This window comes from Drosophila albomicans, chromosome 2L (genome assembly GCF_009650485.2).
Source record: "Drosophila albomicans strain 15112-1751.03 chromosome 2L, ASM965048v2, whole genome shotgun sequence".
Taxonomy (NCBI): Eukaryota; Metazoa; Arthropoda; class Insecta; order Diptera; family Drosophilidae; genus Drosophila; species Drosophila albomicans.
In genome coordinates this window covers 10,693,430-10,718,216 of record NC_047628.2, presented here as the reverse complement: position 1 = coordinate 10,718,216, position 24,787 = coordinate 10,693,430, and the positions used below count along the sequence as shown (strand labels likewise).

Below are 24,787 nucleotides of genomic sequence, written 5' to 3'. Positions count from 1 at the left end.
TGTTATACAATCTATTGCACTGTTATACTGTTATACGTTATACAAACTGGCATACTGTTCTACAAACTAAACTACTTATTACGGAATAAACTCATGAAGGGTAACACGCCTTTATAATTATTTTTTCTTTGCTACGTATTAAACTAAAGAATTTAAGCCTATTCATAGTAAAATAAAAATCCCACATTCGTTGCTTTCGCTTTGCAGCTCTTTAGACCTCTTCAGTGGCTTGGCAACCGTCTTTAAAGACCACTAGACGCATCCCCTGCAGTGTTGACTGAGGCCTCCACCCCGTCCCCAGATCCCTCTACGCTCCAGTTCCATGCAACGCGACATAATAAAGTCCTTTAACCTTTTGCTCGACTTTCATACACATATATATATTTTTTTTTGTTGTTGCTGTTGCTCTTTGGATATGATGCAACTGCAACTTCCGCATATCTTGACGGGGTTTATTTTATGTGTGTCTGTGCAACGCCATGTGGCAGCTTAGGACCACTTCAAGCTAACGGCTTTAAAAGGCTTTCATTATGCCACATACTAGATGTCGTATTTGCCACGAGGTGCAAGTCGAATTAACAGCCAGTGAAATGTGGCATGTGATTGCCATCATTTTGAGACTTTTGAGAGCACTTGTAATTGGGCTCCAAAGCAGCATGAGGCGTTTGCTTGTTATGGTTGTTGTTGTTGTTGTTGCACGATGCATTCACATTTTTATGAGAATGCCATTTGGAATGTTGTTTGTCGCCAACTCATAAATTACTCAGCAACATCATAACAAAGTTGCTCCCCTTGGGGGTCGAGGCGGGAAAAAGGCAATAAATACATAAGCACAAAAACTCATATGTAGATTAGCTGAGAGGCTGGTTAAGAAAACACAGCTGGTTCTTCCATAATTTATCATAATTTTTTATTATAGACAATGACTAAACATACGGGAAGAGAGAAGAAAAGATACTCAAATCCGACCCCAGCCCACTTTGCGTTCTAAAATCGACAGTAAACAAAAATAAAATCGCAAAAAACAAGCTGCAATCAGCTTAAAATTCCTGCACACAAAACAACTCGAAAAAAAATATTAAAGCGATGTGTATGCATAATTATTTAAAAATGTTGTTCAGATATTCTGTAGATCTGTAAACTATTTTTAGATTGCAAGTTCATTGCGCAAAAGTACAAATATTATTATTTCGCACATTTTTCAAAGCAACGAAAAATTAACAGATCGTGAAAACTTGCAACAAACTGCGTAAAATCGTTAAAATTCATTTGCTGAGTTAATCAAAAAGTGAAGAAATATAAATACTAAATACGATATATGTAATGCTCAGCAGCTGATGATGAGTCAATGAAAGTGAACGATATAAATCAGAAGTGTTCAATAGCGTGTCAGGTGACTTGGCTGAAAGTGGAGCATGTTTTTGGCCAAGACGTAAATCGATATCGGCACTCAGTATATCATTCAATGTGAGTACCCCAAAAGCCAGATAAATATAATAATGGATTTGTTTGTAGTACAATTTGCATACTTTTTGGCCAAGATAAATGGCAAACGGAGGTGTGAATGGAAATGGTTGAAAGCAAAGCAAATAACGATTAGACACAAAAGTCCAAAAGGGAAAATGGGCATAAAGCAGGCAAATAACTGTTTACATAGCGAATGAATACTATTTAATTCACAAAGAAGTGAACGAAATTGAATTTGTTTTCGAAATGAGATTGAATTGCTTAAGAGAGTACTAAAGAAAATAAATTGGATAAATGCTCGGCTATTTGTAATTTTTATGATAATATACGAGCTCGTCTCAATTGCATCAACACGCGCCCTGCTATTAATTAATATTAAGAATCATCAATTAATTTCCAGCAATTATTTCCTGGGTTCAGCTGCACCTAAAGAGCGCCTCCACATCTATTATATGTAAAAGTATAGAGGGAAAGCTAAGGAAATTGCACCCACACATTTCCCAACGATATACAAATTGATTTGTCAGTGTGGCAGTTGGATGAAGGGAGAAAAAAATAGAAAAAAGAAACAGAGTAAAGAAAAGCGCGAAATGATAAATAAACTTTGTTTTGTTTAAGAGTTTCTCAATTTTCAATTGTTTACGCGCAAAAAGGAAAATTACACGCTGCGAAAAGAATAGCGGCGAAAATTAAAGGCGTGTGAAAAATAAATTGTGGGCAGCAGCAGCAGCAGCAAAATCAGCAGCAGAAGTGACCAGCAACAACAATAGTCTAAACACTGAAATGAGTTGAAAATAAACTGAAATTAATTAAATTTCCTGCCTTTTGCGCACTTTCGCCTAAGGCGTGCTCACTGTGTGGGAAGCCACTGTTGCTCAGACGCCGTACAGTCGTGGCGCATTTCAGGCCAGACTAAATGCCGTTTTAATTTGAATAAATTAGCGAGTCTATTAGACAATGAACAAATACTTAAGCTGTGAGCTCAGGTCTCAGCTAAGCACTAAATATATTGAAGTATTTTAATTAGTTAAAGCGAAGTTAAGTAGTATGTGTGCAATTTAGGTATTTAAAAGAAAGCGCTTGTTTTTCTCCATTTTGCAGTTTTTTTGCGACTTCTTCGCATATTTTCAAGTTGACTTTTTCCGCAACCATGAAAAGCAAGTTGCATTTTCCAATCTTTTTGTCGCAATTGTTTTGACATTTTAGGCAAATGCAAGAAAGAGAAAGGTATAGACGGTCGACATGCATTTGTTGAGGCAAAACGAATTGCTGCAAATATGGCAATGAAAAAATCGTTTAGACACTTTACAATTGCCACCAAAGATAAGACAGTCTAGGTATTGGTAAAAGAAACAGGTAGAAAATACCCAGTGAGAAAGAGAGAGGAAGGAAAAGAGAGCAAGTGTTATTGTTAAAGCAACAGATGGCAAGAGCATAAAATTAATCTAACAGCAAACGACTTACAGCTGCTGCTCCTACGTGACAGGCGACATCAGCATCGATCATGTAACATTAACAGCGCTGTTACAATGCACTGTTAGAGTGCTAAGAGAGAGAGAAAGAGAGAGGCGCTCTCAGTTTGGCAGACAGCCAAGCGCCTTGGGCGATGTTTTGTGTGCCATGCTATGTTTTTACCTTCGCCTTCGCCTTCAACTATTTACAACGTCGACTGCTCGTAAAGCGACTGAGAATGAATGTTAACGCAAATATTTGATGAAAATGAAATCTAAGCGCGCTGCGAACAATTGAAAGCCGTTGGAACGCACACACATTAAATAATCATCAGACTATGGGGGTAGGTGGGGTAAAGGTGCAGTTTGTTTTGGGTTCTTGTACTTAGTTGTTGTACTATCAGAAAGCACACGCACAGATAAGCAAATAAATAAAGACGTAGTAGTACTTATGTAGTCATTGTACTAGAAGAAGAAGCAGAATTCCACTAACCAAAATACTGGGTCGCGCTTTTCTTTAGAGAAATTTCTGAGATTTATTGTGCTATCACAAGAATTTGTTTGCGCGCATTACAAAGACAACAAGATTTACAAATTTTAATTAAGTTTCATAATTGGTATGCTTGAGGGGGGACAACCACAACAACATAATAACAATATCTATGTTTTGCTTTCATTTTTCTGAGCAATTATTTGATTATTATTTTCGTTTTTTCATTATTATTCCACTTGACAACTCTCAAGCGCAACGCGACGCAACGCAACGCAAAAAATACAAAGTCACATTTCCGCACGAGCAAACAAATACATCAACAAGTACTAACTATATACAAATGTACAAATATCCACATTACATACATAAAGACAGTTAAATTTGAACGGAAATCAAGGCGAAAGTTTTTCGACGTGGGAGTAGAAGAAGCATAGAAGACATAGACATAAAAGACGCCAAAAATGGGCGCAGTTTCAATCACGACTTAAAAAACAAATTCGAACAAAATCTATGCAAATGAGACGTAGTTTTTACTTAGTCAGCCTTCTATAAGCAATGAAACATTCTCAATATGATTTATCTAATTTCCAAATTCACATACTATATGTATATATCTATGTAGGTATACATGCGAAATCTAAACATTTGAAAACTCTTGAGTTTTATATACATTTTTATGCATTCTTTCAATTTCAGTTGAGAGAGAAACGGCATTGAGTCATCTGTTAAATTTTATTTTTCAAATCATTCTATTTATAAACAATGTTTTGCATATCTTCTCGTCTGTTTAACTAAAAACCAGATACATTTATTGCAAAATTTCGCTTCAAACTGGAAACGAAAACAAGTTCGATAATATAATAATAAGTAAACCCAAATTGAATGTCATTCCTAGATATGGTTGCAGTTATTTAACAAGATAAGATAGTTGAAATTTTACTTTAGCGATTTTGTAAGTGCAAATTTTATTACGAAAATGTTGCAAAAACGAAAAACGAAAAAAATCAATAAGCGCCTTTTGTAAGAATTCTACATTGATTTCCATTGTTATCCTGCATAATTAATCTTAATAAATTAATCAGTTTCAATGCCGAGCACACCTGAATAAATCATGAGAAAATTCTGCACACCGCCGATACACACTGGTGGCCAAAATAATGTGCACACCATTAGGCAACAGCCCAAACAAAAGTTTCATTTTTATGGATTAATTTAATAACAGCAGCTAAAGTAATATACTACAAAGTTAGATGAAATACACAATAAGTGGGCCAACTTTTGGGTCAACAGTTTTATGCGAACCTTTCGTTAACAAAAGGCGGCCCAACGACTTGATTAACATAATGGGAAAAAAATTGTGCAGACAAAATGTAACGAGGCAAAAAGCAGCAAAAACAAAGAGACGAAAGGAGGAGGAGGTAGGAGGGAGGTTGAGGTCAGTAGGGGGAGGAATGCGGTGGCACATCATTACACACCACATTATACAACTAAGGTCAAGTGGTCATTGTCTCAGCAGCCGCAACCGCAGCAGCAGCAGCAACAGAAGATGACATTAAATTGCTCGTAATTTGTTGAGGAGCCATAAAAACGCGTCTCGAGCAAATTAAGAGAAAATGCGAGGCGACAAACCAACAACAACAACAACAACAACAACAATGTCATTGAGAGATGCTCCAAGGACTAACACTGCGTATGTGTGCCTGTATTCACACCCATACACACACACGTCTACACACACGAGCATATTCAAAGAGCTTCTAATAAATCAAAACGCAACTCAACACGCGTTTCGTGGGCGTTTTAAAACGCGTGCACGTTCCAAAGCCGATTAGCGGGCGAATTATGAACGCAAAAGGATACGAAATAATGTTAATGGATATGCGACACGCATTAGAAGCGAGAACTGTGAGTGGGAGAGTGGGAGTAAGAAGGACAAAAAGAGATGACACAAAAATGCACAGTTATTATGTCTGTTACGCGCGAATGAATGGCAGAACAGAGACCGAAGTGGGGGAGTGGAGAGAAAGGGGGAGACTGTCGCAAGCTACCGAAATCAATTAACAGCCGTAAGGAAGATCAAAGTCGCACGCCGTCGCTACTCAAGTGGAAATGCAAGAACTAGAGCAAACGAGACAGCTGCCCCAACAATGCAGGATTAAACGTGGGGCAGAGAGGGAGAGCAAATGTAAATCGCTTCGCATGCATAATTTGCACATTGAGAGAAAATAAACACGAAAAGGAGCAAAGAAAACGTAATAATAATATTGTAATAGGCAAATACTAAAGACAACTCTGGCATCGACTAGCAAATACCCTTCAAAATACCATTTAAAATATAAGTTATTAATATATCCAAATGTGAAAATTTATAATTACTTATATTTTTAAATAAAAGCCCAACTAACCCAAAGAACGAAACAACCTCATTTTGGAACTGAATATTGTGCAAGGCAAGGGAGCGGCCTGCTTTTGGGGATGATGATGATGGCACGAGACAAAAGCCATAAAAACTATGTGTAAGTAGTTTTGCCAGCCAACCCCAAATGGGCCAACCAGAGAGAGGGGAGAGGGTAGAGGGAGAAGGGCATGAATGGATTTTTACGGTTTTTTTGGTACTCACCAAAACATTCTTTTGATTCTCTTTATCCAACAGAAATTCCATGCTTTTGTGCGGTCTTCGCACCGATGCAATTTGCACTCCGCTCGCCTGATTCGATGTTTTGATGTGCTGACCCCCTTGCCCATCAACGTCGTCATCGTCATCATCATCTTCATGCTCAACATCATAAGCAGCACTGGTCACATTCAACCGTTTGACCAAATAACGTTTGTGCTGCTGATGCACTGGATTGCAAGTGATGTCCATCAACGAACGCGTCTTGCCCGATATAACCGTTTCGTGTGTGTCCAAATTGGTCTCGATGAGACCCATCTTATTGTCCAGCATGGGCGAGACAGCAACCGGCACCGCGGTGACCATGGTGAGGGGACGCGACGATGCACCGGCGCCCAGCTGATTGAACATTTGCGTCTTTTGTGCAACGCTAGCACGCGATGGCGATTCTGTACCCGTTACTCCCGCAACCGTTTCCGTTTCGCGCATCGCTGTTGTGTTTGTCTGCTGGTGGCCCGATGTCAACTGTTTGGCAAATGCCGCATACTGTTCCCTTTCGGCATCCAACAGCGCATTGCTGGCATGGGCAGCACTGGAGATAGCCACAGCTGCCGGTTGTTGCTGATGGGCAGCACTGGTTGGCGCATGCGTCAGACGAGGCGGCTGCTTGGGCAACGGCGGTTTGCCTGTGACCAGCTTCTGCAGCGTTGACGTTTTGGGCAACTGTTCCAACTCAGCTGTTGTTGTGGTTTGGCGACTGTGCATGCTCGCTGTGCTCGCCTCCGAGATGTTGCTGTCGTCGAGTGCGCCGCTGTTGCTGCGTGGCGGTTTAAGGGGTATGTGTACGATATCCTGTGATTTGCCATTGCTCTGCTGCGATTGTTTTGCGCTCTGCTTGGCTGCCTTTGTTGTTGTCGCCGGCTGTTGTTGCTGCTGCTGTTGTTGTTGCTGCTGCTTCTTCTTGCGACGCAACGAGAAACGCAAACCGTGCGCGAAACGCGATAGAAAACTCTTTGAGCTAGGATGCTTTTCATCTGTTTTATTTGCGCGTTGCTTCAGCGGCGATTCGTTGTTGTTGCCACTGGGCGTCAAGGAGACGGATTGCGATGATTTCGACATGTTGCTGCGATCAAAGTGACGATGATGATCGACGTCGTCGATGTCAATGTCGTTGTCGTAACGCTGCAGCAGTTGCTGCGAGGCGTACAAAATGTGGTGAGCGCGATTTGTGGGCGGTTCACTTAAAATGGGCAAGTGCAGGCTTAAGGGACGCGTTGGCAAATTATTTGCAACTGGCACTTGAGCGGTAACTGGATGTGGAACTGTGGCTGGAACTGGAGCGACGAGCGCGGACGATGAGCTCGCGACGACGCGTGTTTCAAGACTGACAGCAGCAGTTACGCTTGGCACTGAAACCGCCGTCGTCGTTGCTGGCTGCGATGTTTGCGATGTTTTCGTTTGTGGCTGCTGCTGTTGCTGCTGCGTCGTTTGCTGCTGGTTCGTGTCCGCGCTAGCGATGTTTTCGTTGTTATCATCGCTCTCTGCGCTCTTCTCATCGATCGCGCACTCACGCTCTGGCGCTCTTTGTTCGCGCTGCTCTCGCTGCTGCGTTTCTCTTAGTTGCTGTTGCGCCGCTGTTAACTGCTGCTGATGTTGCGTCGCTGTTAACTGCAGTTGCTGTTGTTGCAGTGCCCTTAGCTGTTGTTGCTGCTGCTCTGCATTGTAGCGCGCTGCAACATTCTCGTTCTCTTTGGTGTTATAAATAACAGTGGCATCGTTATCCTCCTCCTCCTCTTGCCCATCGTCATCCTCCTCCTCCTGATCGCTGCTCTGTTCCTCTGGCGGCTCCTCCGACGATTGCTCTTGCCAGGAATATTTGCTGACCACAGGGCAAAAGCTCACCTCTTTGCTGAACGAGTTACGTGATCCAGCTGGCAACAAGATGCCCAATGGCTTCGGTTGTGCGGCTGTTTGTGGCAGCTGATGCATTGAATTGTGCGCACTGCTTACATAGATGTCATCCTCCGTCTCCTGGCCACCGCCATCAAAGGCAGAAAGATTGGGCGTGCTGCTCACCAGACTACGCTGCTTGGCTGTGGTGCTCTGAAAGCGACGCTTGGGCAGCATACGAACTGGCTGTGCTGCTTTGTTGTGGCAACTGTTGCTGCTGGGCTGCGTCGGCGGCACATCGATGTTGCACTGTTCCAGCGATTGGGCGTAAGAGGTGCGCAGATTGGTTGGATCCTGATCGAAGGTCTTGCCGAAGCTGCTGAAACTCAACACAGGTGTCACCTCCTGCGATAGCACCACTGGCTCCTTATCCGCCTGGCCAATGCGTCGTTGTCGCGCCGGCGGTTTGCGTATTGTGAGCTGCACATGTTGCACTTGTGGTGGCGCCTCATCCACTAAATCTTGCACCGATTTGTGGGGCACCGGTTGCTTTTCCTCTACGTCGACTGCCTTGTCATTGAGTATGGAGACGTTTTTGTCGTAGATCTGACTCAGTTCGTCGAGCAGAAAGTTGCCCTTACAAATGAGATGCTCGTAATCCTTGCCACCCCGCTTATCCATGTCTGTGAAGGAGCTGCGTTTGCAATTCTCCCGCTGATCCGTGTAATCCAAGAGTGTCAAATTCTGATAGCTGGCATTCAAATACCCAGCGCCAGCTGAAGCTCCGCCGCCGCGATCGTTCCAGCTGCAGCTGCGTCGAATGCGCGGCAAACTGTGGCAATCAAACTGATCTAGATCCTCGCTAGAACTGTGTCCGTCGCTGCTGCTCGGTCGATTGGCGCGTGGACGATTGGCGCGTCTGCGTCGTCCCAGCTGCTGCAGCTCGTTGGGCACGCTGCTCGTCGTCGAGGCTCTTGTGGCCAGCACTGGTGAGCACTCGGCAGAGGAGCTGCTGCGGCTGCTGCTGCTTCTGCTGTTGTTGTTGTTGCTGTTGTTGGCCAGCACGTAGCTGTTGTTATCCGCTATTGATTTGGGAGACGAACCTCGCGGCTCGCGTATGTCGGGCAAACTGTTGCGCAGCCAAGTGAACGAGGCGGCAGACGACGATGACGATGGCGACGACGACGACGACGAAGACGCAGGCGATGCCAACGACGTCGACGGCATAGAAGAGGCTGTTGTTGATGAGCCGCTGGGCGTTGGGGATAGCGACGGCGAACGCGATGGCGATGCCGATGGTGATGGAGATGGCGAGCGTGCGCCTCTCTCGCCGCTATTTATAGATGATGTTGGAGAGCATAGCGAAGACGACGTCGACGACGACGAAGACGATGAGCGCGGCGTCGTCGTCGTCTCATTTGTCTGCTCTATTTTTGTCTGACACAAATCATTGGAGTTTTTGGAATGCGTTGCTAACGCTAACGCTGTTGCCGCCGCCTTTGCCTTGGCTGTTTCCACTTCCACTTCGTGCTCCAGCAGCAGCAGCTCCTCCATCTCCTCCTCCTCGCACAGCTTGTCGAAATTCTTTGGTATGCTTTTCGATTTGGCGCGTCGCAATGTGCTGCCCGGCTCCCCATAGCCCGAATCCTCTGACAAATTCTCCGCCGAATTCAGCGGCAATCTCCTAGCTCCGCCTGCATCCTGTTTGCCCGGACAAGCGCTGAGCATCGAGTGTCCGCTGCTGTCGCTGCTCGAGGTGCTGCTCGACTCCGAGTCCGACTTCAGCTCAGCCTGATGATGCAGACTCTTGCAAGCGCCAAACAACTCTCGCTGCTGCTCCTCAAAGTCCAATTTATGCAGCTCATAGTACGTCTGATGCAATCGCCCATCGCTGGACTCGTAGCGCTTCAGCAGCGATGTCGCCGAGCCTCGTCGACTGTCCGGATTGCTGTGGCTGCCTCCAACGCTGCCCGCAACGCTGCCACTGCCGCTGTTTCCGCTACTGCTGGCCATCGTCTCGCAGCTGAGCAACGAGGGAGAACTGTTTCCTAAGCTGCTCATGCTCTGGTGTTGCTCCTGCAACGTCATCTGTCGCTCCAGGGACTCGAACTGCACCAGCGAAGAGCTGCGCGACAGCGAATGATACGAATCGTTGTCCGAGTAGAAGTCATCAAACGAGCAGCCACCTCGCCTGCTTCCCGTGCTGTTCCTTTGTCCCTGACTGCCATAACTGTCGCGGGCACAGGCTTCGAGTGCGAGGAAGCGCTCCAGACTGTTGTGTGAGTCCGCATCGTAGCGTGGCGGAGGCGGACGTCGCAGCTGCACCACATCCTCCAAGCTGTGTGGTTGTTGTTGTTGTAGTTGTGACTGCTGCAGTTGTTGCAGTTGCATCATTTGTTCGTCCTGCGAGCGACGCGCTCGCTTTGGCGGACAGGCAAAGTCACGTTCGGACATGGCGTCGATATCTGTAAATGATTGAGAGATTAGTCACTGATCTAAACTGTTTATTGGCACTATATTTACCCTTGTTAATTTCGACTCTGATGACCGAACCCGTTTCAGACTCTGCGGAGCTCCAGAAGCCGCCGCAGCTGCCACGATGCTCGTATCCGTTCCAACTGTTCTGCGCATGCTCCTCGTCCTCGGACGTCTCCTCCATGATGGGCTCCAGCATTTGCCGTGAGCTCGACAAGTCCATCACATCTGCAAATTTAAAAGCAAAGTTCAGTTAGTAAAATAAATTGGTGGAATTTATTTATTTATTTATTTTTTAATATATTCTTATTAGGCATTAGTGAAAAATGTTTTCTTTCATAAAATTTGTTTTACTTTTATTTATATTTGTTTATTTATTTAATTTGTTGAATTTTCATAAGAACCTATTTTATATGTATTTTGTTATACTACCTTTTTAATGTAGTTTATTATTATTTATTAATAAAAGAGTAATAGAATCTTTGCAATTTAATATTTTAAAATTTTTATATAGCATTTAATATTTTTAAAAATTTTATGACTTTGACAAAAAAGTATTTTAGCGTTCCGAAATTATTTTATATTTTATTTTATTAAACTGGTTTTTTAATTTAGTTATCAGTCATTATATATTTATTGTATTTTCTTTAACTAGAATTTCAGTTTAATCAGATTATTATTAATTATTAAAAATTATTTATTGCAAGCCGAATTTAATTTTGATAATTTCAATTCAGTTAGATTATTATTATATAGTAATAATGATTTATTGCAAGATATTTTCAATTATCATAAATATTTTTTAGCAAGACATTTAGGTATTTATATGTATGTATGTACTACTATATGTATATACTATAATATAGCAGTAATTTTTTGTTTTGTTTTTTTTTTGCTCAATATTTAAATGAATTGTTAAAATATTTATTTATATATATTTAATAATATTTCATATTTAGTTGCAATTATTTTGGTAATGAAAATATCATTTAAGTATTTATAATATATTTCTTTCATATACTGTCGTATATTATGTTATTAATGGTAAGTTTTATTTATTATTATTATTTATCGTATATTGTTTATCTATTATTAGTGGTATATATTTAAATGAATTGAATGAATTTTTAAAAATTTTTTCATTCATTTATATATATTATTTAATATTTCATATTTTATTGCGATTATTTTGGCAATCAGAATTTGGCGAATTTAAAAGTTGCCTTTATTTACATTTTTCTATTATCAGTTGTTATTAGACTGTTGGTTTTATTAGTTAATTAATTTTTTTAATTAAAATTGATTGACGAAGGTGACTTTCGATTAAAGCCAAACTTTTATTGAAGCCCATGGCTGCTGAGACCTTGGACTGTCATTTTGATTGTTTATTTCAAAGAAAATTATAAATCATAAACATTTATTATACTTTGTTGCTTTATTTATTTTTTTTTATTTCTTATGTTTCATCATTTATTAGATTAAATATAATATCAATTATGTTATTTATTCATCATTTAATTTTATTGTTTTTATTATTCCGCGTACTTAGAAGGCGCGCCTGGCATTTGCGCATCTTTGCAGCTCCGTCTCCAGCTGTGCCTGCCACAAAACTGAACTGCCATCAAACAACTGTCGAGTAGAATTCTGCGACAGTCTGCACACAGCATAACATCGCATCGTTGATGCCGGCCCCAGGCACCGGCAATCTCGCAGTCCTCCATTCAACAACAGTCAGAACAACAACAACGAGAAAAACAAAGACTGCAATTGCAACTGCAACTGCAACTGTTGCAATGATCTTATCGCAATGCGCCCGCATCGGGATCGCCTCAGTCGACAAACTTTGCCTCATCTTTTGCTTCTGCTTCTGCTTCTGCTTTTGCCTCATTCGGCATGAATCATGCCGCTTAATTATGCAATTTATTAATAAAGCGTTGGGCATAAAAGTGACCAGCTGAGCATGTTTGTGTGCCAATGACATTAGTCTAAAGCGGCACTAATAGACTACATTAATCACAGACAGTGCAACTAATGACATTGGCTGCAAGTTACTGTAAGAGATTAACTTTTAATTTGAAGAAGCAGAGCAATTGCTACTTAAGCAAATGTTGAGTATAATTATTAAATTGAAACTATAATCGAAATGATTTAGTACACGTAAAAGTGCTTTCAAAGTTGATAAAAGCTTAATGCTAACTTAATCCAATACATGTAGGCTTTCAAAAGAGCAATATTGTGTAATATGAGCCTTCAAAGTTCACTAAAGCTTGCTGATAGCTTGACCTACTAAATCGTTTAACTTTAAGCTTCATGGATTGAATAGAGTAAAGTAGATCGCAAGAGCTTTAGACTTAAGTTTTTCTATTGCAAAAAAATTAAAACTAGTGTCATATGTCAAAGATAAAAAGATAAGAAAAACCCAAGCAAAGGCACCGCAGACTGCTTTCATTGTTTATAACAACTCAAGAAGGATTATTTAAGCTATGCAGCGTCATTGATTACGACAGCATTATTTATAGCTTCTGTTTTTAATCAACTAGGTGGCATATAGTACATAACTTTTTTTTGATTAAATTGCTTTCTTGAATTATATATTTATAGGTCATTTCCTTAGTCTTTTAAATCACTTCATCCAGCACTTCAAAAATATATAAAACTATTATCAGTATTGCACTCACCTTGGTGCTCAAATGCACCCAGATTCCAGTTAACTGGTGTGTTCAGATAACCAGCCAGATCCAAGTGTTCCATGTTGAATTTGGCAAGTGTTTCAGCTCAAGTCTTTTTTGTACGAATAGAAGTAGAATTATATCTGCTTGTGGTATTCCTATGTAGCTTTTATCTAGCGCTAAATGGTTAACACTAATGTATTTATATCGTTGTTGCAATGCTTAGTCTCCAAGTATCACATCGGTTCGTTTCTGATTCTTCAGGTTCTCCTCATTGAATGCAACTGAGGCACATAGTACCATTTATTTCCATTTGCCTTATCGCAATTATTTTCAGTTTGAGTTACTCTGCAATTTGGCGGCAGCATTCGGTACAGACTTTTGTTGTATTTTCGATAAGCGAAAACGATATCTGCGAAAAAACCAAACAAAACAAAAACCGCAACAATGGCAAAACGTTAGTACAAATTGGTGATAACAGTCGCAGTAAATGTGGTCACAAAAAAAGGCTGGAAATGCCAATATTTACTGCAATTCGAAAAACAAAATGCAATAAATACAAATTAAGTACATTTAAGTACACTTTGGTACATTTTAAAATCATTGATGAATAATACCTTACAACCTTTTTTATACAATACAAAAAATGAATATTGCTTATTATTACTGTAATTTAAACAAGAAACGCAATACATACAAATATAAAGTATTTTAGTACACTTTTGTTGAATTTTTCAATTTAAATTGTTAATGAAAAATATTTAAATAGAATTAATATACATTCGTTTCTTGCATAGTTTTTAGCTTTACTATTTAATAAATAATAATAAAAATTAACGAATTGGTCAATACACATTTAGAGCATTTTAGTACACTTTGGTACTTTTGTTATTTGCGTCTCTTTTTAAAATAAGAATTATTATTTTATAATCAATGCAAACATAAAATCTAATAAATAACATTTTAGAACACTTTAGTACTTTTAGTACTTTTTCAAACATTTTGCATATTTAAATCATTAATGAAGAATATCAAATTTAAGTGTATTATACATTAGAAACGATAGTTTTTAATTATTTTACTATAAATAATATCAAGTTCAGAACACTTTAGTACACTTTGGCACATTTGAAAATTCAAAACACTGATGAAGTATTTTTAAATGAATGCATGACCATACACATATGTCAGTTTTGAAAAAACAATTTGAATTACAATAAAGTATGCAAAATGTAAAATGAGGGAAAAACGAAATATAGAAAAAATTTTAGAGCACTTTGATGTTTATAAAATTGTTGATAAATAAAAATGTAAATGAAATCCCTTTTTTGACTAACAATATACCCACTGTTGAAAATTGAGACTCAATAAAGCTAGAAAGACTTTTTATACAACTCTCCGTTTTTGGTACACTTCAAATGAATAACTTAATTCACCTACTTAATAAAATATGTTTTACCTAAAGCAACGAAGAATTTGAAATGCAGAAACCCCATTTAGGAATGTTTCTCAATGAATCTATTCAGAGAATGTTAATGAGTGTCATAAAAGACAAGCAATTCAGAGACAATAAATAACTTTTTTAGCATATTTTAGTTGATGTTGTCAAGACTTGGATGGTGCCCGAAGCTCAATACACGATTAATAATGAGACGTGGGCGCATTTAATTGCTCCAGTCGAATGCTAATATATAGTTTTGTATGCTGTGCACATGGCGAAATGTACTATAAATATAAATTATGAATACAAATATAATTGGAAATCGGCTCCCGTCAAACTGCAATTCGCTCAGTGGGCGATCGACGCGATCGGTGATCGTTGATCGGCGAATCGAGACTCGAGAGTCGCAAGTAGTTGTTTGCTTTGTGTTGTCAGGCTGCATTTAATACTTGAGTACATAGTATAAATTACAATTTCTAGATTTTGTTTAAAGTATTTTCACGCCACATCGGAGCAGCACATGGAGCAAAACAAGCGATAACCCAATTCCCTGTCCGCACTTTTCAATGTCATACGGGAGAGAGCTGAGTTGAGAACTGTTCTGGCATTTCAATTTTGTTGTATTTAGTTTCATTCGATTCCACCATATAAACAGGGAAAATTTGTTTTCGCCTTAACGTCACTTGGGGCATTCGACCTGTTGTTTACTTCGCAATTTGTGCTATGTAAACTCAAGTTATTTATAAATCGATTGGAAATATACACACAATATATTGCACAATATCCGCGCTCCACAAAAATTTACAAAGAAATTTAATTTGGGCGAAAAAGTGCGAGTATAGAATTGTGAAATAAACAGGCCAATTGTTTGAGATCCAAGAGATATGTCAAGGCACTGCCAGGTAAACAGTGACTAGTGTTAATATCATTGCAATAGATTGATTTCAATCATTCGACAGGCATTGGCTCAATATCAGGTTGTTGGCTTGATTGCAAATTGTGTACTATAATGATTCACAAGCAAAACACCGTCCTAAACAAAATATTTATTATTGAACGTGACGGACGTCTGTCTGCCAATTCGTCTGGTTTAATGAACAACTCAATCACTGTGATTTTAGAGCTACGAAATTTGGGGATTATATTTGCTTTTAGAGGTATTGAAATTTATTGACTTGTTTCTCTAAGTGATTTAGTACAGTTAACTAATTTTTAGTACACAATTTATGTCATATGCTTTATAATCTACAACATTTAAATACTGATTCTGATATTATCAGCTTCAACCTTGAACAATTTGGCACTTAAGCATTGTGGATTATGTTTGCTTTATTTTCTTGAAATTTATTGCTGTCGCCTTTAAAAAAATCGAAGATTTATGTGAAGTAGAAAAGTGATTTACAGCAATTTGTGATTTTTTTTAATAAATACATTTCACTATCTTGAACAACCCAACACTTTTCAAGCGATAAGACAATATTCAACTGATTTTATACTGTCGACTTCAAAGTAATGAAATTTAGCACATGTTTAGTACACCAAAACATTGACGTCTTTTGCCAATGCATGACTAAGCAGGGTCAACAGCTGAACGATTTATTTAATGTTTTAGAACACACTTTTCGGACAATTAAGCAATTCGAACTGAATCTACACTTTCGACTTCAAAGTATTACAATTTAGCACACTTTTAGCACCCCATATATTGACGTCTTTTTGTATTTTGCCAATGCATGACACAGCGGCATCAACAGCTGAACGATTATTTATAATGTTGGCGCTGTTTAGAACAGATTTATTTTACGTCATTTCAACAGTTTTCACTTTCAAGCCGCTTCTTCTTGGTATAATAAGAAAAGCTGTCATAACTGTAACAAATCATGACCAATTAATCAGCGCAATATTCAAAATGGTCTTGGCTGTAAACAGAACACTTTGACAGCTGTCGAACAAACCAACGGAGGAGGAAAAAGAAAACACATGTAGGGTATTAGATGGCATCGAGTAGGCAACAGAAAAATCACAGCAGCAGAATGACATCAATCTTGTATCTTTGGCTTCCTCGACAGCTTATCGTCGAGACGAGATAGAATAATTGTATACAATACCAAAAGTTGAAGGCTGCCTTTTTTTTTTTAACAGAGATACTCGAGAAAATTGATAAGATAGAAGTAACTTTGTATGTTGTACATATGACGGAAAGTTACCGGTCGAAGAGACACCCTATATACAATAAAAATAATTATAAATCGGAAGTTATTTACTTTTGGCTTTGCCCAATGCATCCATCAATTTCTTGGCCCACTAAGCCCACTACCCTGAACTTTGGAACAGTGCGAAAAAACGACACATGAGGAAGGCAAATGATATACGAAAAAGTTACAAATATACTTTCGTGTATACACAATTGTTGTGTGTCGTCTGCAGGGGCTATTTCATTAGTGATAATGCGTTGTTCAATTGAGAGAGATTGTCACATGTACTAAATACAACAACAACAAAAAGAAAAAACAGCGCACACAAGTCATTCACTCGAAGTAAAAAACGAAAAGCGAGCCAACAAGCAACAAAAATAAATAAATAAATAAGTTCACATGCCAAATTAAACGAAATGCGTCACATTTCGTACTCTTCTATAAATAAAATGTCTAAAAAAAAAGGAGGCCTAAGAAGCGACAATAACAACAACAACAACAACTACAGCGAGAAGGGCAGGAAAATGTTCTTAGAAAAGCATAAATTATTTTATTAGATAGTAGTCTGGTTGATCTTCCTCTTCGCACAGTTCGTGCGTACAGTGTGTACGTAAAGTATTTGGTCAGAGATTGCGGAAAAGCGTTTAAAACTCTAGCTGCGGCCATCTGGCCTTCTATTGTATTATCCGAGCTGTTTGGGATCACGCTCCGTCTGCCAGTTGCCAGTTGCCAGCAGTTTTTTTAATTGCAAAAGTTCACTTGCCACAGAAATGTGCAGTTATAAATTGTTTCGTATTTTGTTGATTTTCTCATACCCTGTACTGAGAGCATGGTTAGAAGAGGGTCGATTAGACCGCTGAGTGATTCTAACACCTATCAGCTTATAAGCTTTATTAACTTCAGATGCTCACTCTTCACTTCCTAATAAAAGCATTCACTTTTTATTTGCATAACATGTTTAATTTCTAAAAATTTAAATGCAATAAAAAAAATTGCTTAACAAATAAAAAACTAGAAGCTGCAATTTTATAGCAATAAATTTACATTTGAAATACTTAATTCTGAATTGGTTCTCTAATTGTATCTTAAATAAAGAAGCAAATAACATTATAGAATACTAATAAAAATCGATACTCAATTTATAATTGATCACCAGACTTAATTGCTTAAATAAATACTCTAATAAGATTATAAAATTATAATAACAAATCAACTGCTAACAAAACTAAGCAACAAGATTTTGACTTCAAAAGAACGGAGATAAAAATTATAATAAATAAAAATAAAAAATGAGAGGGTATCTTTTAATCAACCCCTTTCGCAAAGCATATCGAACTTTCTTGTGTGTGTTTTCATTTTCTTCTTCTGTTTCTTTTTGCCGGCATGGCTACGCATTGTTTCTGTTTTTGGCTCCTTTGCTTCGATTCTCTGCGCTGCTTATGAATCTCTGTTTATTTTGGTTCATATAAATTTTGAACAATTTCTTGCTGCTGCTGCTTCTGCTGTTGTTCTTGCTGTTGTTGTTGTTGTGGCCAGTTGTTGGCCTTTCATAAACAACAAAGCTCAAGTGAATTATGGAATAAAGGGGATCTCTCTGTTTTGCATCCGACCATGCACAATGTGAGCACGTTTGTTTTGCTCCGCGGCGCGCCTCTTTCCTTATTGTCAAATGAATCACTTGCCTTCATGACCCAAGTATCGCAGCACTTAGCCATATAATATCGTAATAAGTATTCCCAATGAGGGAAAAAATGCCCACATATAAAAACATTTGTGTGTGCTTTCGGATTTCATGGTATTATTGTTATTCTTATCGACATGACGAGCTTATTTGTAATATAGCTAGATTTCAACATCAACACTATTTTAACACAACTTTATATATTTACATTTATGCATTATAAAATAATGGAAACTTGAGTCATGCTTTAAAGAAAGTATTTAGTATACTTTTGTATATTCATATTGAACTAAAGTCGTTTGCAGTTTTCAACAGTTTAGTACTTTTTAGTACATCTGTTCTAAAACTCCTTATTGCACACATTGCAAAATTACTCTTAGCACACAAGTACTAAAATAGTTGTACCGCAACATGCTGGAAGCACGAATCACTAAATTTAGGGATTTACAATTCATTTGAAGCACTTTTGTAAAAGCCTAGCCAGATCACTTTTCATTTAGTACGCGTTTAGAAAGCTTTCATAATCTTCTCAGTTAATCAACTTGCGAACTTAAGCCAAGTGTCAATATTTAAAAGCTTTTTGCAACATTAAACACACACTTCAGTGCTGCAATAGTCATAATTTTTCAACACAAAAGCCTGAGGTTCTTTATCTCTTAGATACATATATAGAAGCGGAGTTTACTTTTGGCAAGTCACGCCCACTGAGTGCAGATTTCTCACCTGTGTTCGTTAAGAATCGGATGTTTCGTTTGCTTTGGCTTTCTGTGTAATCCTTTAACGATGTGCTAAAACCACACAATATATTTTTTAACACCAAGCACGATTATTTTTTTTTTTCATATATACAATTTTCTATTATTTTTTTTATTTCGTATTTAGCTCATTATGTAGAGAGTTAAATGTCGTATTATAGTTTGTTTGTTATCTTTCATAGAATTGAATGCATAACATAACAAATTGTGCGCTGTGATAAGCGTAACAAAAATTTACACACACACAAACAACACAGGAAATGCGCGAGAAATTGGGCAAAAAGTTAAAAAATGTTCGATGCGGGTTCGTTGCCAATTTTCGCAGTGTTCGATTTAGTACTAAAACAAGCGTTCGTTTAGCACACGCGGCGGAGGCCTGGAGGCGAAAGGTGTGTGTCGCGATAACAACAAAAACCAATGTGGAAACGAAAAGTGAAGGCAACAACTAACGACATTTCCGACCAACGACCGCAGCGTCTGAGGTGCGCTTGAGTACTACAACTTATGTACTAAAAAAAAAAAACACAAAATAACAGAAAAAACAACAAAATAAAATAAAACACAACACAGACGCAGTCACACACAGTCACAGTCGCTATAATACAATCGCATTCGCCGCGTCGACGGCGACACGAACATAATTCTTTTGCTTTTGCCTTTTTGTATTTATTTACAATTTAATATTTTTCAACGCAGCGCGAATCGGCGAATTGGCGAATCGTGCGACTGCCGAGCGATGCAATCTCGAGAGAAAGAGAGAGAGATGCAGAGAAGTGGGATGCGGGCAGATAATGATTGTAAATAAGCAAAAGTATTGCTACCACATTCGGGAACAAAGTCATTTGCAGATGCCGCTTGATGCTGCTGCCGCTTACCACATATTTGGGGCATGACGCGCCTCCTCTTTCCACACGAGCTGGCAAAACCAAACTGGTCAGCCATTTGGTCAGCACACAGTGCAGCACGCCCGAATCACTCAAATTCACACTCAAAGAACTACGTAAGAACGTATCTGTGATAAGGCTTATCACACGAATCATATCACAGTCTGATTACTGTGCTAAGCGATACCTGCGGAACATTGGGCACAAGGCGATTGATAAACGAGCTAAGTAAACACGCTGCAAACTTCACGAAAAACTAATCACGATTCAATTATCAAATTATACGAGTAGCAAAACTATTCTCAGCATTATTTACAACTAGTTGAAGCTGCAGTCAAGAGCAGCGATGCTATCTCAATATCAGTGTAATTTTAGAATTTTATTTGGTGTTAATGAAATTGTAAAGTATGAAAACTTCGAGCGAATATTCTAATGTATGGTATAATAATAACTTCATGGAACTAAATATTTGCGATCTTTTAATATACATATACTATATTGAGTAATTTCACTTTATTCTAATTGTGCAGTATTTGGTTTATTATAAAAAGCCCTAAAAAAGTGTCACCAATATGTCTAAAAACTTAAAAACTTGGAATTGGTAAAGACTCATAGTAAAAGAAGTAAATCGAGTGTGCTCGACTGTGAGACATTCGCTACTCGTATCGAATAAAGCAAAACAGTGCGGTATTATTCTTAAAATATACCAAATAATATAAACCAAATATACTAAAATATACCTAGATGTCTAAATTCTGAAAAACTTGAAGTTTGCAAAGTCGTACAAGAAAACAAGTAAGAAAGCTACAGTCGAGGGTGCTCGACTGTGAGATACCCGCTAACCATATTCAATAAAAGCAAAACAGTTTGGTATTATTCTTAAAATATACTACACAATATACCGCAAAAATGTTAAAATATACCAAAGACTATACTTGGTATACAGTTGAAGTGCTACAATCAAAATAAACCAAAATGTAGAAGATTGTCAGCCAAAGCAGAGAGTTTCTAGAAGGATTCAGCTTATCAAGTGATATCAGAACAAATTCTAAAATATTATCTAACTTAAGTATTACATAATTACTAACACAACTAGTAAGAAAACATATTAGACTCTCTTCGGTATAATAGAGATAGTAATATTTATCTAAACAAGAATCACTATACGTAACAAGATAAAACAAAGAGTACTACGAGTATAACTCGTTATTTAAAGAAATATCTTGATGCACTTGAAGACCTTGCATTGTTCCGATTGCCAGTTATCAGATAAAACATTAAAGTAAATTGCTTTATCACTTGAGTTGTGCAAGGCTTTCCTTTGTCTTTAAGTTTCACTAATACGTTGTATTAGTAAAAGTGTTAACAACAACAAAATAACAGCGTTTAGCAAGTGTAGAAAAGCAAAGGTTTTTTGTTTATAGGTAGACAGTGATAAATCGGTCAACGTGATTGGCATTTGAAGAGACATTCAACATTTCCAATTTCGAATTTCCTTCATTTTCAACTCGTGGTCAAAGCTTCTTCCCAAGTTGAATGTCTGCTTAAGCTAATTGACCCAAGTGATCTCATTCCTCGACTGTTGAATACTATATAGTCCACTATATACTCTATGCATATCGAATGTGTTTTAACACCTTTCGCCAAGTCTGATTCGGTTACCAACTCTCTGATTGCAGTTTACATTTTGTTACTCATTTTTTTTTATTGTTGTTTAGTTTGCTGTTGATTTTGACTGTGCGCTGTTTTTTTTTTTTTTTTTTCGCACACTCGCTGTCAAAGTTGAAAGTGTAATAAACTTGCGTGTGAAACGCACGAAAAATTTAAACAAAAGGCGCGCTCGCATTTCTATTCATACTATTTTGCACACTTTGGAGATGGATGAATGGACTTTCACTTTCTGTCTGGCTACCAAAAAAACTTGGTGGCTGTGACTGTCTGTGAGTCAGAGCTCCATTTGATTTGCAGCTTAAAATTAAAAGATTCATTAACATTTTCGTCTGCTCCCAAAGTCTTTGTCTTTGTCTCAAACAGAGTTTAATACAAAAGTGCAAACAATTGTCGACGTAGATCTAAAAACTCTAGCTTCAACTCCAAGTCAAAGACGAACTCTCAACTCCTACACAATAAAGCTTTACACAATTGCAATCTCATTTTGGTTTTAGATACCCTGTAATGTGTTGACTAAAGGGTAATACAAAATGTATAATTTATGGCTTACAGCATAATAAAAAAATGTTAACGTGTAACCATAACATCATATAATTTATCATAAAGTTAAATACGCTATTTAGTGGCGACACTCTATTAGAGTGAAATCACTTTCATTGAAATAAATAAATAAATTAACTAGAAACTCAAACAAATAAATATAATTTATTTTATTGAAGACTAATTATTATTATATTTTTCTCTACCATCATATAAATGACCAATTTCACACTAATAACTAAAATAAATAAGATGATTAAATATCACCATATATATTTCTCTATAATAATTTCTAAATTATAAGTAACATAAATAAGAAGAGTGTGAGCAGCTCTAAATATATTTTCAATCACGATTTATAATTAATACGCTTAATTTGAGCTCTTTTCATGAAGCTTTCTTGCAACATTGCCCATTGCAACAGACTGATTACAGGGTATTGGATTGTTTTGTCGCTATGGGAAGTTGACCGTTTTACATGAATTTTTATTTTGTGCAATTGCTGTGGCTTCTTCAGGCTGCCTTTTGGCCATTTTCAGTTGCGGGAAACTTACGAAATTCGGCGCCAAAGGTAGCGTCGAGTATTGTTTATTGTTGCAGTTGTTTGCTGCTTGCTTGTTGCTGCTTGCTGGTTGCTTGTTTCTTTTGTGGTTGTTGTTGCTCGACCATTCTCAGGAGTTGTGCAACGCGTTGAGATATTTCAACTGGAAGTTTTCACCGTCAGCGCATAGCAGGAAGTTTCGATATGAAAAGTGAATGCAAGTGGTAAATAGACGGACTCTACATCTACCTATCTATACCTCTATACATACATATATAAGCCAGGGTCTGAGCACATAATTGATCTCGTGTTTTGTGGCACGCCTTCTGTTTTTTGTTTTTGTGCTTTGATTTGGTTTTTCTTTTGGATTTGTTTCATGCAAATTCGCTTAGCTCATTATAAATCATATTTTCTGCTCTAATGAAATGCTCAAAGCGTTTCACAGCCAACCTTGCGGCCAAATTGTTGTGGTCTAATAATTTAATTACAGTTTCGGTTTCTTTACATTTCGATTCGATTCGATTCGATGTCGATTCCTGTTTTCGTAACTATGCCACACTTTTATTTCTTGCAGTGTAACTGGTGACATTTTATGGGCAACAAATACTAAATCGCTAAATCACTTGAGCAAATGCAAAATAAAACACACAACAATAAAAAACACACACAAAACTCGTGGGAAAACCGCAAAACTTGTTGAGACTTTTGTGTGGCAATTTATTAGGCTACTCTTCCCCTCCCTCTCCAATCTGTCTTTCACTCTCGATTCCCAACTTGACAAACTATAGAGTTCATCTTCGTCATCGTTGTTGTCATTATGCAAAAATGCGATTTGCAAGCTTGCTTCACTTCACTTTGTCGCTATTCTCATTATTATTGTTGAATTTCGTCTTTTCTGCTGCTGTTGTTATTAATAATTGTATAAATCGGCATTTATCTTGTTTACGTTTCGGCTTAGCAACCGTAGCGTGTTCTTAATGCGTCTTAACAATTATTCCAAATGCGTAATGAATGAATAAAATCGAGCTCATTGTGAAGATCTAGCGAGAGACTTTGTAGTAATTTTTGCGATTCTCGTGGGTTGACTCAACATTGATTTTATTGATTTAAAGTTGCTTAGAATAATCTGCTTTTCATTCATTAAAACTAGAATAGAATATTTATTGATATTATCTAATTCTAATGAATTCTACTAAATATGTTTGCTTTTAAACTATAGCAAGGCTAACATAACGTCATCCATTTTTCAGATCGATTAATTTTCATATTAAAAATAGTTCTAACAAGTGAGAAAGCTACGATCGTGTGTGCTCGACTGTGAGATACACGCTTCCCAATACAATAAAACGATATTCCATAAATATACCGAAGACATACCACAAAAATACTTTAAATAACCATACATTTGGTATATTGATATATTACTACATTCAGCGTAAGCAACTAAGACCGGATTGCAGTAGACGATTACCAAACAATAGTTATTCTAAAATAATAATAAAAAGATGATTGTTATATTTCTTCTATATATATATTTAAATTAATTTTATATTTATAGATAATATTAAGCTATTTTAATATTTTTAATTTGTTATCCATTCTGTATACCAACTCGTTTAATATTGAAATACTGTACGTCAAATAAATATATTTTGAACAATTAAATTTTTGAAATTTATTTCTAAGTATTATAATTTGCATTCTTTATTTATCCATAAATATTACCATTTTTTCGCAATCAATTCTTAGTCTTTCACAGTCACGCACATCTGAGAGTATTCTTCAGCATTCTTACTCATTGATTGAAGAATTTCACCATATGACACAGAGTTCTTGCTGATCATGTTTTGAATTCTAGATGAATGTGTCATTCCTCTAAAATATGCAAAATCAGCTTAGTCTGAACGGATCAGTAATGAAAATATACAGTTGCTAGTTCTTTCCTAAGTTACATCTCATCATTATTTCCACAACTCATTTAGTGCAAGAGTTTTGCCGAGTCCAGCAATAAATCAATCTT

At 37.7% G+C, this 24,787-nt stretch overlaps 1 protein-coding gene across 8 annotated transcripts in view; it reads right to left on the bottom strand.

Annotated features, from left to right (window-relative positions):
• Positions 1–24,787, bottom strand: part of LOC117565334 (putative uncharacterized protein DDB_G0277255) — a 61,840-nt gene that overhangs the window by 25,759 nt on the left and 11,294 nt on the right. For 7 of the 8 annotated variants that reach the window (XM_034244383.2, XM_052002586.1, XM_052002587.1 and 4 more), the window contains exons 1-4: positions 19,100–19,211; positions 13,069–13,471; positions 10,439–10,618; positions 6,032–10,380 (exon numbers count right to left, since the gene is read on the bottom strand). In XM_034244383.2, the coding sequence (XP_034100274.2) occupies positions 6,032–10,380; positions 10,439–10,618; positions 13,069–13,141 (4,602 nt within the window). In that variant the 5' untranslated portion in view covers positions 13,142–13,471; positions 19,100–19,211. Of the gene's footprint in view, positions 1–6,031; positions 10,381–10,438; positions 10,619–13,068; positions 13,472–19,099; positions 19,212–24,787 lie in introns of those variants that run through there. The other variant, XM_052002585.1, reaches the window with a different exon arrangement.